The following is a 13,691-nucleotide window of genomic DNA, read 5'->3' on the forward strand; positions in this document are numbered from 1 at the left end:
AATATGTATCTATGAATGTATATATGAATTCTTGTGCAGTTATACAGTTTACAGCTAATTTTTTAATCTTTCTTTTTCCCCTTGTAGATCTACTACTACATAAAAGAGTCTCATGAGGGAAAGGAGATGATGTAATTCTAATATACTGGTTATCTCTCATGAGTTGTTTAAAAACGCCACACCTGTGTGAAACTACATCTCGTGACTGAGGGAAGGCTTGTGGGAAGTTACCCCCAGTGAGCTCCCTTGCCAGATGCTGCCCTCTCTTGTCAGAGGTGCCACTTCTCTTCTTTCATCTTTTTCTCTCTTTGTGACATTTTTTGTTGAATTGCCCCCCCTGGTTCTCACGTTATTCTGGGTTTTGGGTTTGCGCGTCTGTGCCAGCATGCATGTGTCCACGTGTCTGCTTATTTCTGTTTATTCATGTGTGTTTGTGTGCATGCAAATGTGTGCAGGTCATTATCCTCTTTTCAGTGAGACTGTGCACCGTTGGCCTCGTGTTGCGCCCAGTGTCTTCTCGATGTTGAGTGTTATTTACATGATCATTGTTTTCCTCACATGAGGAAACACGATCGCTTCTCATCTCCACTTCGTCTCCTCGTCTTTCTTTAAGAGCTCCATGGAGATGAGATACGCTTATTTTAACCCTGAGGTCACTCATTTGTTTTGTCCAAGAGAGTCACGATTTACATCTGTAATTTGGTTATGTGATTATATTATATTTACATTTGCCATTCCTCATCACCGCAGCCTGTTCACTTGACCTTGTTCAGTTTATTTGCCTTGAAGGTAATGCTAGATGAGATATGGATGTGTCAACACCTCTTCAAGCCTGCTGCGCCCATCAGAAGGCTCATCATTACAAACGCCTGCTGAGTGCCGGAGCTGTTTTCAAGCCTGCAGAGCTTTATTTACATACTAGTGGGGATCCCGAGGTTTCCAAAGACACCAAACATGTCCTGCTGAATTCCAGGAGAATGTGTCTAAAATGATGCACAAGACATGTCGATCTTTTCTCTTTGATGTGATGCTGCAGCCATAAAACAATGCTTCAGTGAAGTGTTGCAACCTGCAGAAACACAATATGGATGTGTTGTTGTCATACGATACGGAAAAAATGTTTTTTTTTTTTTCTAGGTTTGAAGGTACTGAAGGGCACATTTAAGGGAAAATCACAGGTCAAGTGATTAAAGGAAGTCTGTCAGGTGTTAATTGCTCTTTGCTTCTTTGTATGGCAGCGAATAGGACAGTTCAGTAGTAGGTTCCACTCTCTATCCCCTGTATTCTTGCTGGTGGACTTTAAAACCGTCTCACCTGCAAACACCTCACTTCACATTTCATTTTGTGGTTCATGTATGAAATAAAACTACAGAGAGGAGAAAGAGGAACTCAAACTGAAACAGTTGTCCTTTAAATTATATTGATTTGTCTTAATTTGTCGAGATGTGACTTGTAAATGATGTTGCTCCTCTCCGTGAGACATTTGAAGAATGAGACATTAGTCCTTCTCCTTTCCGTTATAAGCAAAGATAAAGGTAATTAATTCTGATCACCAAATCCCAAAGCTTTGATAGTGAAACAGTTAAATGTGATTGATGTGATTGCGGTGACATTTGGCTTGTTTTTAAGAGAGCCTTTTGCACAATCTTGCTCTGTCAAACTCGCCTCTCTACATACTTGTATGTAGAAATGCTTGTATGTATACTTGTATTCCTGTGTAACTGATTTTCAAATGACACTTCAAACAAAACTAAACCCCTGGGCTGCTAATCCGCAACGCTACATCTGTGTTCTCCATTTACTTCTGTAGTGCAATAAAACAGCTATATAAATACCTGTTGAGGCACATAAATAGACACAAACAAAGCGGATTGCGCCAGTATAAAAAACATTAATTCCCTGTTCCATTTTTTTGAGGGAAATTAACACTTCTTTTCTTGTTATTTTCCTATTCAAAATTGAAAGTAGATCTGGCAGGTAGCGTCTGCAGGAAATTTCTGCATAGTGACCTTGCGCCAGGAAGGAACTACTTGATAGTTTGTTCATAAATAATTGTAATTACACCCACAAAAAAAAGAGGGCATAAAAAAGAGGGGCGTAATCTGCTTTATTCACATTTGTTTATGTGCTAAAAGTGATATTTTGGAACCTGTTTTCTGGATTAGCGGCCCCGGGGAGCACAGAGCAGCCAGTGAGGACATTCCACCACCATGTGGATTCACATAACACCCAGAGAGCTATCCAACCCAGCACCCTACCAAAGTTCAGTTTTATTTTAAGGTGAAAAATGGCATCAATGCTTCAGTAAGTTTGAGTTAATATTCCAGTAACTTCAATGTGTTCAAGGTTGCTGAGGCAAGGGGAAATTTGTGTTTCACAGCCATCAGAAACAAGCGGCACCGTCTCCGAGCGGGGATTCTGAATTCGAAATAAAGCCACTGCTCCTTGTTGAATAATGTATTGTCTCCTCGCACAGGGAGACCAGGAGCCCCTGGTATCCCATCTACCCCTGCTGCAGTCGTGAGTGGTAAGCCATGTTGTGGTTGCCATGTCAATGATGGAAGAATCAGCCAGGTATTTACAAAGTGAGTTTCAATGTTCTGATGAAGACTGTAATAGCTTCAACTTTGTATTTTACTTTTTAGCTGCTCCTACTAACTAATGTTTAAAACAGCAAAATATAAAAGTTTTCATGAACTGGACCGGATGGATAGGCTGAGTAACAGTTGTGTTGTAGCAATCAGTGAGTAAAAAGTAGAAAATTAACATTTATTTCTATAAAAATGCCACTTATTATTACTTCAAAGGTCAGGTTTCTTTGGGTGTGTAGAAAAGCAAACAGACAGCTTCAGTAGTAAATAGTTTTTAGCTTACATATAAAGCTGTCATTGCACATGTCTTTCCAGTGGAAACATGTTTGGCATGTCCGACAGGTCTTGTTCGCACAAAGAGAGACAGTCTTGATTTATTATTCCCGGAGGTTGTTGAATGCTGACGTGAAATGAAGAAAACGCAGTGCAGAGGTTTACTTAAGATAACACCTCGGTGCACTTCAGTCACCCCAGCTGCCAGAGGGAAGAAGAAACAGTGGCGGCGTGATACACTGCAAACAAACAAACAAACTCACAGATTTGCAACACAATTACATTTTAGGGAAGTCAGATGATGACAAATTTTGGTTTTCTAATTTGGTGGACTCAAAAGAGCATCAGGTTTTTCCTTAGTTGTGTGGACAGTCTAGAGTATGACCAAAAATGAAGTCAACACATGTCTTAAATCAGCAGACCCCCCTTAGCTCTGCTCTTTCTAACTAAAGAGTGACTAGAACAACAGTGGAATTCCCCTCTTGGACTTTGATTGACAGATACGTTCCGCATTCTCTTATGAGCAATGAATTGAGCAATCGATTACCGCTAAAGGGCCCTGTAGGTTTCCCTTTCTTTTTTTTTGAAGAGTAGTATGTCTCAGCAACAGTAAATGACTGCTTTGTCTGCTGATTCATCCCTTCCTTTTCTGATTTCTGATCTTTGTTTTTTTCTTTTTTTTTCTTCTTTTTTTTAACTTTGTTGTTTATTCCATTTGACACCAGCAAAGCTACTGTTCATGCAGATACACTGACCTTATCTAACTGCTGCTGTGGGAAAGGTCTACTGCATCGTCACTTGCCTTCAAAACCCCCTGTGACTGATTGGAGGAGCTCAATACTAACAGCCAGCCTTTGCTCAGTGATGCTGCCATGCTCTCACTTACCTCTCATTACCACCCAGCATTTTTATACTATGAAATCTCACTACTTGTTTTACTATGTTATTTCTGGAATTGCTGTTGGAATGCAGATGTGTCCTTTAGTATGGTTTCTTTTTTTTTATTTATTTCCATTATGCATGTTACATTACTCTGCCTGGTGTGTTCATTCTGGCTTTGTCAGAGAGTTGTCTACATATTTTCCTGGTGCCTTAATGTCTCTCAAGTGATGTTGCTGCAATACCTTGGCAGAAACATTTCAGACAAGATGAGGTCAGAGGCAGGACACCAGATTCAGCCTGGATTAAGAAAAAAAAAAAAAAAAAGATGTATGACAAATAATTTTTGAGACTGTAGAGATGGAATCACTTTCACTCCTCGTTGCTCTTCTCATTGTGACACACACACTTCACTTGCAAGCCTAGTCACAGAGATTTTAAATTTATTTCGCAGAGGCTTGACATCACCAACACGCTTAAGACTCCTGCAGGATGGCGAGGGAAATAAGCTTTTAGTCTGTGCAGGACACCAGCCACTGCAGTTAAAGATTTCCTTTCCAGATTTTAGATGTGCTCCCGTCACCCTAACTCAGCAGGGCAACGCTGTCAGGGCAAGAGCACCATGTCAGGAAATCAGGTTTGCAGTTTTACATGAGGCGCTGGATGATGGAACCCTTTTGTTACTGGCTTAGCGGGTAGTAGTCTGTTACCTGGGAATACTGGGAACACAGGCTGCTCTCTAGATGAAAATAACACTGCTTATTTTCATAAGGGACGATAGGTTACTAATAAATATAAATGAAGACATAATTCAATTTGTATTTAGCAACACTGGCTCTTTGCTTGTTGCTAATACAATAGATGTTCTTTGGGCAAATGTCAAATTTGCATTATGTCATATTTACAAGTCCAGGGTGCTGCACTCAGATGTAATTATCACTTGCTTTGCACTGAAATGATATGTGTATATGTGTTTATAATATGTACTGTGTAATATGTATGTGTAATTATATCTCCATGTATACTTACTTACTGGATGACAGTCTCTGCCACACAGCACTGGGCATCATGCACTTCCACATGGAAATTATACTTCAAATTGTACATTATGAGTATACATGTGTTTATATTTTATTCTATTGATATGTTTCATTATACATATAGTCTATGCAAAGGTTCAAAGATGAAAGGTCTATAGATATTCTATAAATATATATTACTTGTATAGGGTATGCAAAGGTTTTTCTTTTTTTCTTATATTCTTTGTATTGATCCACCTTATTTTTTATGTTACTTGTGTTTAATCATTTTTCTAAAGATAAATATTTCTCCTAGTGTTGAGAGGAATATTTTGTGTAATACATTTTATTTGTTATGGCGCCTTTCATGGCACTCAAGGTCGCCTTACAGTAAAAATAAATACAAAAATACAGAACACAGCATAAAAACAACACAGAAAACACAGCATAAGAAAAACATCATAGAAAATAGCAGAAAAACATCATAGAAAAATACTTAATTAGACATTGTGACACCCACCCCACAATATAAACTATTAATTCACACTTACGGTCCCATGTTTGATCACTACCACTGATAATAAAGGATTCTGTAATGGAAAAAAAAAATGTAGTCTACTATTGTCCCTGTGCGATGTTTGGACAACCTGCTGCTGGAACACAAGAACCCAATTTGGGATCAGTAAAGTCTGTCTGTCTATCTATCTATCTATCTATCTATCTATCTTAGGGTTAGGTTAGGGGTCGTGCCCTCTACAAAACTAAGAAAATACCACTCTGTCTCCCCAATATACCGTAGAAAATATGTTTTGATCTTCATAGAGACATGGGGTAACTGGGCCCATTGAACCTACCATTATAGATGAATGGGAGTTATGTGAGGTGTCAAGCACTAGGAGCATGTTCCAAGCCATTCTCAGTCTGGTGAGCCCCCCAACTTTTAACTACTTTTTTTTTTTTTTTTACCCAGACCATACCTGCTTTCTAAAAAAAAAAAAAAAAAAAAAAAAAACTTTTTATACATTTACATAAACATGCTTTGGGTATGTTGCCTAACTTTTCCCCAGTGCAAGCTGTCATATTTGCCACAAAAGGCATAATTGCAATTGGTAGGTGTGTTTAAAGTCAGTTAACAGTGAGACACTGACCAAAACAAAACCAAGTGGAGGGGCAGCCACTATCTTGGAGAAATCACAGACTAGTCCTTTCAATGTGAATTCAAATTGTCAATATGGTCCTCAAAACAGAATCAGAGATATTTTATTTATCCCCAAGGGGAAATTGGGTCAAACTATGTTGTAAATGTGCAAATTCTCATTTGGGTTGAGTCCCTCCTCCATCTGTGCCTGGTGATCACCTAAAGGCCCAGTGAGGCAGCTTGGACTGGTTGATAAGAGACATATTCACAGTCAAGCATTGTTACATGGTGAGTGTTGCATCCTGCCAGTGAAGAGCAATGAAGCAGCATTCCCCTCGTCAAGGCCCATTCTCCCTCGCCTCTATTGTCTGATGGGGAAACTAGTAAAACTAGAGGAAACACAGTAAAAAGATTCAAGATGCTTTATTGTGCCTAAAATGCCTAATTTGTTATTTCATTTTTCCATTTTTTGCCTGGTCATTGCGTGTGTGTGTGTGTGTGTGTGTGTGTGTGTGTGTGTGTGTGTACAGTGCACTGTCAGAAACATGTAAAATAGGAGAGACCGTAGAATGAAATTCCCAATTTGCTAGTCCTCCTTCCACGCAAAATATTAATAATAATAATAAAATGCCATTTAACAGGCAGTTTTTTCAGAGCAAAAAGGTCAGGCAGTAAAAGGTATCAAGATGCATTTTCTGAAATGTTAAGGTACAATATCAGTGGACAGTGTTTGTTAGGCCAAATACAATGAATTAATAAGTAAACAAATGAATGGGAAGATTTGAACTGAAATGTTGGCTATGGCTGAGTAGCCTTGAAATGAAATAAGTTTTGTAGATTTTTAGAAGTCAAAGGTACAAAAGCAGCGGCTTAGCGAGTACTGGCCCACTGACAAGACGTCGGACCCCGGAAGGTGCAAGGCTTTATTTTCTGAGAGTGTAGCTACCAACAGCACAACAATCATAGGATGTGAACACACGAAACCGAATTAACTAAGTAATTAAGTATTTATTTAATTAATTAAGTTTCTTTCTTTGTTTCTTTTTTTTCTGTCTGTCCGTCTTCCTCCGAGTTTCATACTTGTTCTTGCTCCGGTCGGCTTTACTGCGTGGGCGGTCGACGGACAGGCACGTACGGGAAGCAGACGCTTGGTCTCATTACGGAAATGTTTCGCCTAGTGTCTGGAGAGAGAGAGGGAGAGAGGCATTCTAGTTTAGCTTAGCAGTCGTAGCATCGAGTTCACGTTCATACTAAAACTGTGTTTTAGTCGCAGAAATGGTCTGAAATCTGCTCATGGATTCGTTGCACCATGTGAAATGACATTACTCGAAATGCTTGCCGTTTTGCTGTGGGCTCAACTTTTCAGTCAAGGTACCAAGGTTAATAATGTAACGCTAGCTTCTTTTAGCTGGCTCTGCTTTTGGGAAATGTGTGTGTGCGTTGAGTTAGTATTTCATGGATTCAGTCTGTTCTGTGATCATTTCGGTTTGTAGCTAATCCACCAAGCAGCACTTGATATCTGTACAATCTCAATTTTAGCTCGAGCTTTTAACCTAGCACAACGCTAGCGTAGCTCCTTTCGCGGCTTGCGTCGATGGTTAGCTCAAAAATAAATGGGCATTTTATCGAAACGAGAGTAACTTGTTATATTGGATGTATGCCGAAATTAAGGGTGGAAAACACACTTCTTCGAAAGGCTTTAAGTCAGTTTTGAGGAGAGGTGTAAGTTTGCTGACAAGGAAAGTATCATTAAATAGCCAGAATTTTAAACGGATTTTGGTAGTGTATCATCTCTACTGTCCATTTCATTGAATTCCAGATTATCTATCTACCTACCTGCTTACCTACCCATGGCCTCAACCAGTGCATAAAATTGCCTATCACATTGTCTTACTTGCTGTTCCACCTATTGTCATGTGTGTCAGTATGGTCTGAACATCTGCCACCACCACAAGAAGTCCACATCGACTCAGTGTTGTTAACATGGACTCCTGCTCCAGATCAGAGAAATGTCACATACACGGTTGAGTCCCGCAGGTGAGGAAACCTCTAATCTCTTCCATTCATCTCCCGTCTCTTTCCTTTCTTGTCCAGAGGGATGATTTAAAAAACACTGATAATCATTGTTAATTTGACCAAAACATTACATGTAATGTGGTGCTGCCTAACTGAATTTTATTCATCAGGGTGTAAACCTCAGGTAAAGCTCTCAGATATTGGGGTTTGAAGGGCCATCTCAAGTCAGTAAAGCTCAAATATGATCAAGTATATGTCTTCTGATGTTTAGTCATATTCACATATTGTTGTAAAAGATTTAAATTTTGAAAAATGGTAGGTGGATAAAAGCATCATTTAGCATCCTTAGATGGAAATGTGAAATCCTTTTAGAGTAGGGGTCTCGAGCTCTAGGTCCTCATGAAATATGGTTAAGTATACATATACCGTGGTATACACAGTATATCAAAAGCACACACAGCTGAGCCCATGTGCGAACAGGGCAGGCACAGCGAGCAAGTAAGTGGGTGTGTGTCCTGACTCCTGCATGCTTTACCCTGGTACATTTCAGGAAAGTCAGAAATATAGTCACACATTCGAACTTGCTGGATCAGTAACTCATAAGCGAAATTTTGTATAAACACAAACAAGGCTCTTTCCTGCCATTATAAGGAAGACAACGAGCCACAACCTAAATTTCATCAAAACAAGCCGTCCCCTGAGCTGGATAATAAACATTGGTCTCTTTGTACAGCCAGCTGTGAGTGCATAGGCACTGTTTAAAAAGTGCAACACCGAAACCAGAAACTGCACAAATATTAAATAACTTCTTTCTAATTCAGTGCAGTGTCCCCAAAACCCCAGGCACCACCCCTCACCTTAACCATACAGAGTATTTCCTGTAGGTGTGAACACATCTGACATAGAGAATCACCTGTTGTGTGTGAAAAGGCAACTCCATCTAAAGGCCCAACCTGATTGTGCTTCAGTTTAGTCTTCGTCTTGTGAGTGACCCATCTTTATTCCTCTTCCTCAGCTTCGACAGTTACAAGTATGACGTATCAGCCTGCGTGAGGACACAGCTCAACACCTGCGATGTCACATCTGTCAAGGCAGAAGCAAGGCATGGCTGTGTGGAGCTGCGGGTTCGAGCAGAGAGAGATGGCCTGACCTCTGAACCGCTTGAAGCCTGCAGCAGGCAGGGTAGGAAGTCAATAGAAATTGGACAATATGCATAAATGTGCTCATGCTGCGTGCTTACTACCATATCAGAGGTCAGACCCAGACAAGGTCTGTGAGTGCTGAGGTGTGAACATGTGTGCAATCTTCTGCCTCCAATATAACAGGAAAAACATTGGTGTAGTTGAAAGCTGATTTTGTTTGCACATCTTGTATTTGTTCAGGCCCTCTAGGTGATTCCTGCAGCCCCAGTGTCCAGCTGAGCCCGCGGCCTGGGTCCCTGACTGTGAATCTGAGCAGTAATCACAGCCTGGTAGAAGATTATGCAGCCAATGTTAAACAAATTGTTTTCTATGGCAAGGACGGGGAGTCACTACAGGTGAGAATCCTCATGGAACTCTCAAACATACAGTGGTGGAAAAAAGTTTTCGGCCACCCCATGCATTTGTGAAATATTGCATTAAGAATCACTCTTAGGTCTTCAAGTGCAATTTCTTTTAGTACAGTCACAGCCAAAATACTAAACAAATCCTAAAAAAGCCATTAAAAACTTCAAATTGATTGGTTCTATAAAAATACATAAGACATTTTGAGTATTGGGTCATTTTGGTACCAGTGATGAAGGTCGTTCTTTTTATTAAAAGACACAATTTTTGTTGCCAAGCTTCATGTCTATATAAAGTCAGCACATCTGAAAGTTCTTCAGACAAAAAAATGGCTAAAACAAGGAACCTAACGCAGGAAACACACCTGAAGATAAAGATTAAACTGTCAAGAATTTAGTTTTGTTAGTTTTTCTTGTGAACAATAAACAAAAAAATATAATTTGTATTTGTTTGAATATGTCTAATGCAGCCACACCTTTTGAAACACAAAAAAGATTTTTCCACAAATATTTCATGATAATATTTGAGATTGTGAGATTGTGTAAAATTTTAAGGGTGTTCGAAAACTTTTTTGTATGGTGCTATTTCTCGTTTTACACATAACATGCAGTCTAATACGTGGAAGGGGCAATAAGTACGATTTTACTGTCCCACAGCACATTATGATCATAATAAATACATCTGTGGGGGCTGATCAACCCGTAATTCAGCAATTACTTGTCTTGTGCCAGAGGTGCACATGTGAGAGAAGCTCTGTTGTTATTGTTACAGTCACCTGTGGGAGCTGATCACAGACATTGTGGCTGATTGCGGCCCGAGCACCGACTAGTGTGCAGGCCCTCCTGAAACTGCTCTGTTTATTTCTAATCAAAACAATTGAGGTTTTTGTTTACTAGATTTTGGCTATTGCATATTTTTCAGGGGCAGTAATAACACTGTGACTGAAGAAGTCAACAGATAGCAGTAGTATTTTGTGGTAGTATTTTTTTTTTTTACAAAACAATTTCAAAGACTGTTTCCTGCCAGAATTCTGTTCTTGTCACGGTGGAAAAGCCTCTGAAACAGTAATTAACAAATAAAATTCTTCAAGGGTTAATAGCTCCATAACCTTGTAATGCTGGTATTTTGTAGGGATTTTTGGATCAAATCTGGGGGGGTTCACCCCCATCATATTGGTGGGCATGGACACTGTTCAGCTGATATTTGATATTTATTGAAAGAAAAATGTCAGCCTGATGTACAGTCTAATCCTGTCATGAATTAATGTTATCCACCCTTCATACACTCCCCAAACAGGAATATGAACGCTCCATTTCATCAGTGGTTATCAGAGATCTAGAGGAAGGGGTGCGCTACTGTGTCAAGGTGCAGTTTGCAGTCCACGAAAAATTCATGGGACCCCCAAGCTGTAGACTGTGTGAGGTCATCCCTCATTCAGGTAAGACTGTGTTGGTGCTGATGGAAAAAATGTGTTTGTCACATCTTAGTCAAAACGTCATTAGACATGTTCACTGGATTAAAAATGTTATGTTTCAGAAGTCATAATATTTTTTAATTAGATTAATTTGAGGTCATGAATTTGAGCTCTTAAGTTTTTGTTTTTGTTTTTTTTGTTTTTTCAGATTCAACAGAAACCAAGATAGCAGCAGGTTTAGCAGGAGCGCTCATCTTGGTAATTGTGATCGTGGCCTTTTCATACATCATCATCTTTGAGCGCGAGAGAATCAAACGGTGGCTGCAGCCTCCATACACAATGCCACGGGTAGGAGGATCTGCTGCCTGATAGGACACTCACACTGTAGGCCAGTGCAGTTATTTAAAGGTGCACTACGTAAAATTGCATCAAACTGAGGTCCCTTTAGACCAGGGAGGCCCAAGAGGCTGCAGGTTTTTATTCCAACCAAGACCTCTTGGCCCTCCATGGCACATGATTGGACACCTCTGTTTTAGACTCAATTTGAACTAAACGAAAAGGTGGAATAAGTACAAAATTTGCTGTTACATGGAAGTCTTCATGGTTCTCATCATCTGCCTGCCTTACTGATCCTCACTTCAGTGATGCTCAGTTTTGTAAAGTGCATCTTTAATATAATACCTTCGACTCAAAGTGCTTTAAAATAATAACAAAACAAAGGCATTAGAAATTGATAAACAGAAGTACAACAGAGGAATGACAAAGTGCTTACAGATTTGAAAATAGAATAATAGAGTAAATAATCAATGGTTATTGTTTTGTGACAGATAATTCAGTTAAGTTAAAAAGGTTGATTTTGAACGCATGTTTAAAGGGACCCCCTGAACTTACCTGTCCAATGGTCAACATACATTGGGCCTAAGTTGTTTAGAGCCATACGTTAAAGACAAAAGACTGCTCATCCATGTGGGATTGTTGCAATGGCAAAAAGAAAGAAATAGAAAATATACTCTTATGTAGAAAAAATATGCTATAAAAATAGTCAAATGATAAAGTAATTCAACAACCAACATTTATTTCATTATAAAATTGTAATTAATATTAACAGCAGAAAAAGTGAGTTTACTGCCCCTTTAAGGCTCACACAAATTGATGTACCAGTGTCTTGTGGGAAGTGAATTGGTCAGCAGTCAGTGTGGAGCCTTAACCATATTTACTAATGTGGCCAAGCAGCCCACATTAAGATGATTTGCTCATGCATTCACAAACTGAACCCTCTGTTTTTGTTTTTGTTTTTTCTCTCTTTCAGTGTATCCTTCAGCCACTTCCGGAGCACCATCCCATCTCTGTCAGCAGTCCCAGTGAAGAGCGCTGTGATGAGATAACTTTCATTTTCAGAGAGGAAGAGTCTCCCTCTTCCTCTCTGAGAGCGTGATGGCAGCTCGTCTTCACCAGGTCTTCTTTGTGTCCTGTCCATTTGCTGTTGTGGGGATCGAATTGGCGGAGACAAGCCTCCAGACTGTTCTACCCTGAATCTGCTCCACAGCAAAGGGGTGCACCTTAAGGATGTAAAGCACTTGCCAGACTGGTAGGGCTGTCAAGCTCCATACAATTTTATGAGCCCCTAGTTACATTTTCGCCCATAGCGCTAGTGAAATTTTCAAATGTTAATCACAGCAGTGCTTCATTGTAGTTAGCTGCAAGGAAAAGAAAGGGAGAAAAGACTTCACTGCAGGTTTGCACATGTGGTATTTCAACCAAATCCAAAAACGGTGGTCTTCTCTAGCCATGCCAAATAAGGAAAAGTGCCACAAAGCACTGGTCAAAAATAAGAGGCTCATGTGCACCTTTCATGGATGTGCATAGTAGATGTAATCATTATGCCAATATCTCCATTTGTAGGTGAGGCCAAAAAACTGAGGTAGTGCCTATTTGCCCACAACACCAGCTTCCTTAAATTATTGTAACACCCTTGTTAAGTTTTTGTGAGTTTGGCAGTTCAGAATGCCTGCTGTGATTGATGTACAGGGATTATCACAAGCGAGACAGACAGCCAAGTGAAGGGGTTTTCTATCCTACAGTCTAAGTTCAGACCAGAGGATGCACCAGTCATAAAGGGGCTTGAGGGTGAATGGGGGTGCCAAGGATCATTCCTAAAGCTACAGCACAGAATTTGTGCTTTTAAAAATTTTGTATCAAGACTTCCTTTGTGTGTCTAGCTAACACTAGTTTCAGAGAAAATTGCTTTATGAATTGTTTCCTTGAGCCAACAATAATGCTGTTTTTTAATTCGTACTTTGTAATATGCACTTATGTAAATGAGGTTCTTTTTTGTATTACTGTACTAACTACTCAGCATGCTAGTTCAGTAATATGCACTGTTCTTAGAAGAAAAAAAACAATCACATTTGCTTTCTGTCATTACTTCCTCTTTTGAAAATGTTTCTTTGGAATTACTGCGGCTTAGTGACACTCATAGCATTAACACAGAAAAATACCTTTCCAAAGCACTGGCACAGACAGTGTCATGCCTTTAAAAAAAAAAAAAAACAAAACATGCCAATGGTCCTGTTTGAATACTCAAAAACAAAATTGATGTATTATTGTGACAACACTAGAATGTACTAATAGAGGTATTCGGTCAGATATTTGATTTTGTCTATATTGCCCAGCACTGCCCCGACACTTTAAATGTTGCGCATGATTACTGAATGAACCAGTCTTGTGTTACTTTCTAATAAAGACACCCACACAGTAGCATTTGTATGTTTTGTTTTGTTTTTTTAATTGCAGTGGATTACGTGACAGGTATTCAAC

The 13,691-nt window shown here is 39.5% G+C and overlaps 1 protein-coding gene across 2 annotated transcripts; it reads left to right on the forward strand.

Moving 5' to 3' along the window:
- Positions 1-7,017: 7,017 nt before the first annotated feature.
- Positions 7,018-13,498, forward strand: ifngr2 (interferon gamma receptor 2). Of its 2 annotated transcripts, none has more exons than XM_030080206.1 (7): positions 7,018-7,271; positions 7,826-7,937; positions 8,932-9,098; positions 9,299-9,453; positions 10,757-10,898; positions 11,083-11,222; positions 12,184-13,498. In XM_030080206.1, exons 1-7 carry the CDS (start codon positions 7,217-7,219, stop codon positions 12,307-12,309), a joined length of 897 nt encoding a protein of 298 aa, XP_029936066.1. In that variant the 5' UTR covers positions 7,018-7,216; the 3' UTR covers positions 12,310-13,498. The 2 variants fall into 2 exon arrangements, with proteins under 2 accessions (XP_029936066.1, XP_029936067.1); XM_030080207.1 differs by having other exon boundaries at positions 7,019-7,271; positions 9,308-9,453.
- Positions 13,499-13,691: the final 193 nt, after the last annotated feature.

This window comes from Myripristis murdjan, chromosome 21, assembly GCF_902150065.1.
Source record: "Myripristis murdjan chromosome 21, fMyrMur1.1, whole genome shotgun sequence".
In the NCBI taxonomy this organism is placed as follows: domain Eukaryota; kingdom Metazoa; phylum Chordata; class Actinopteri; order Holocentriformes; family Holocentridae; genus Myripristis; species Myripristis murdjan.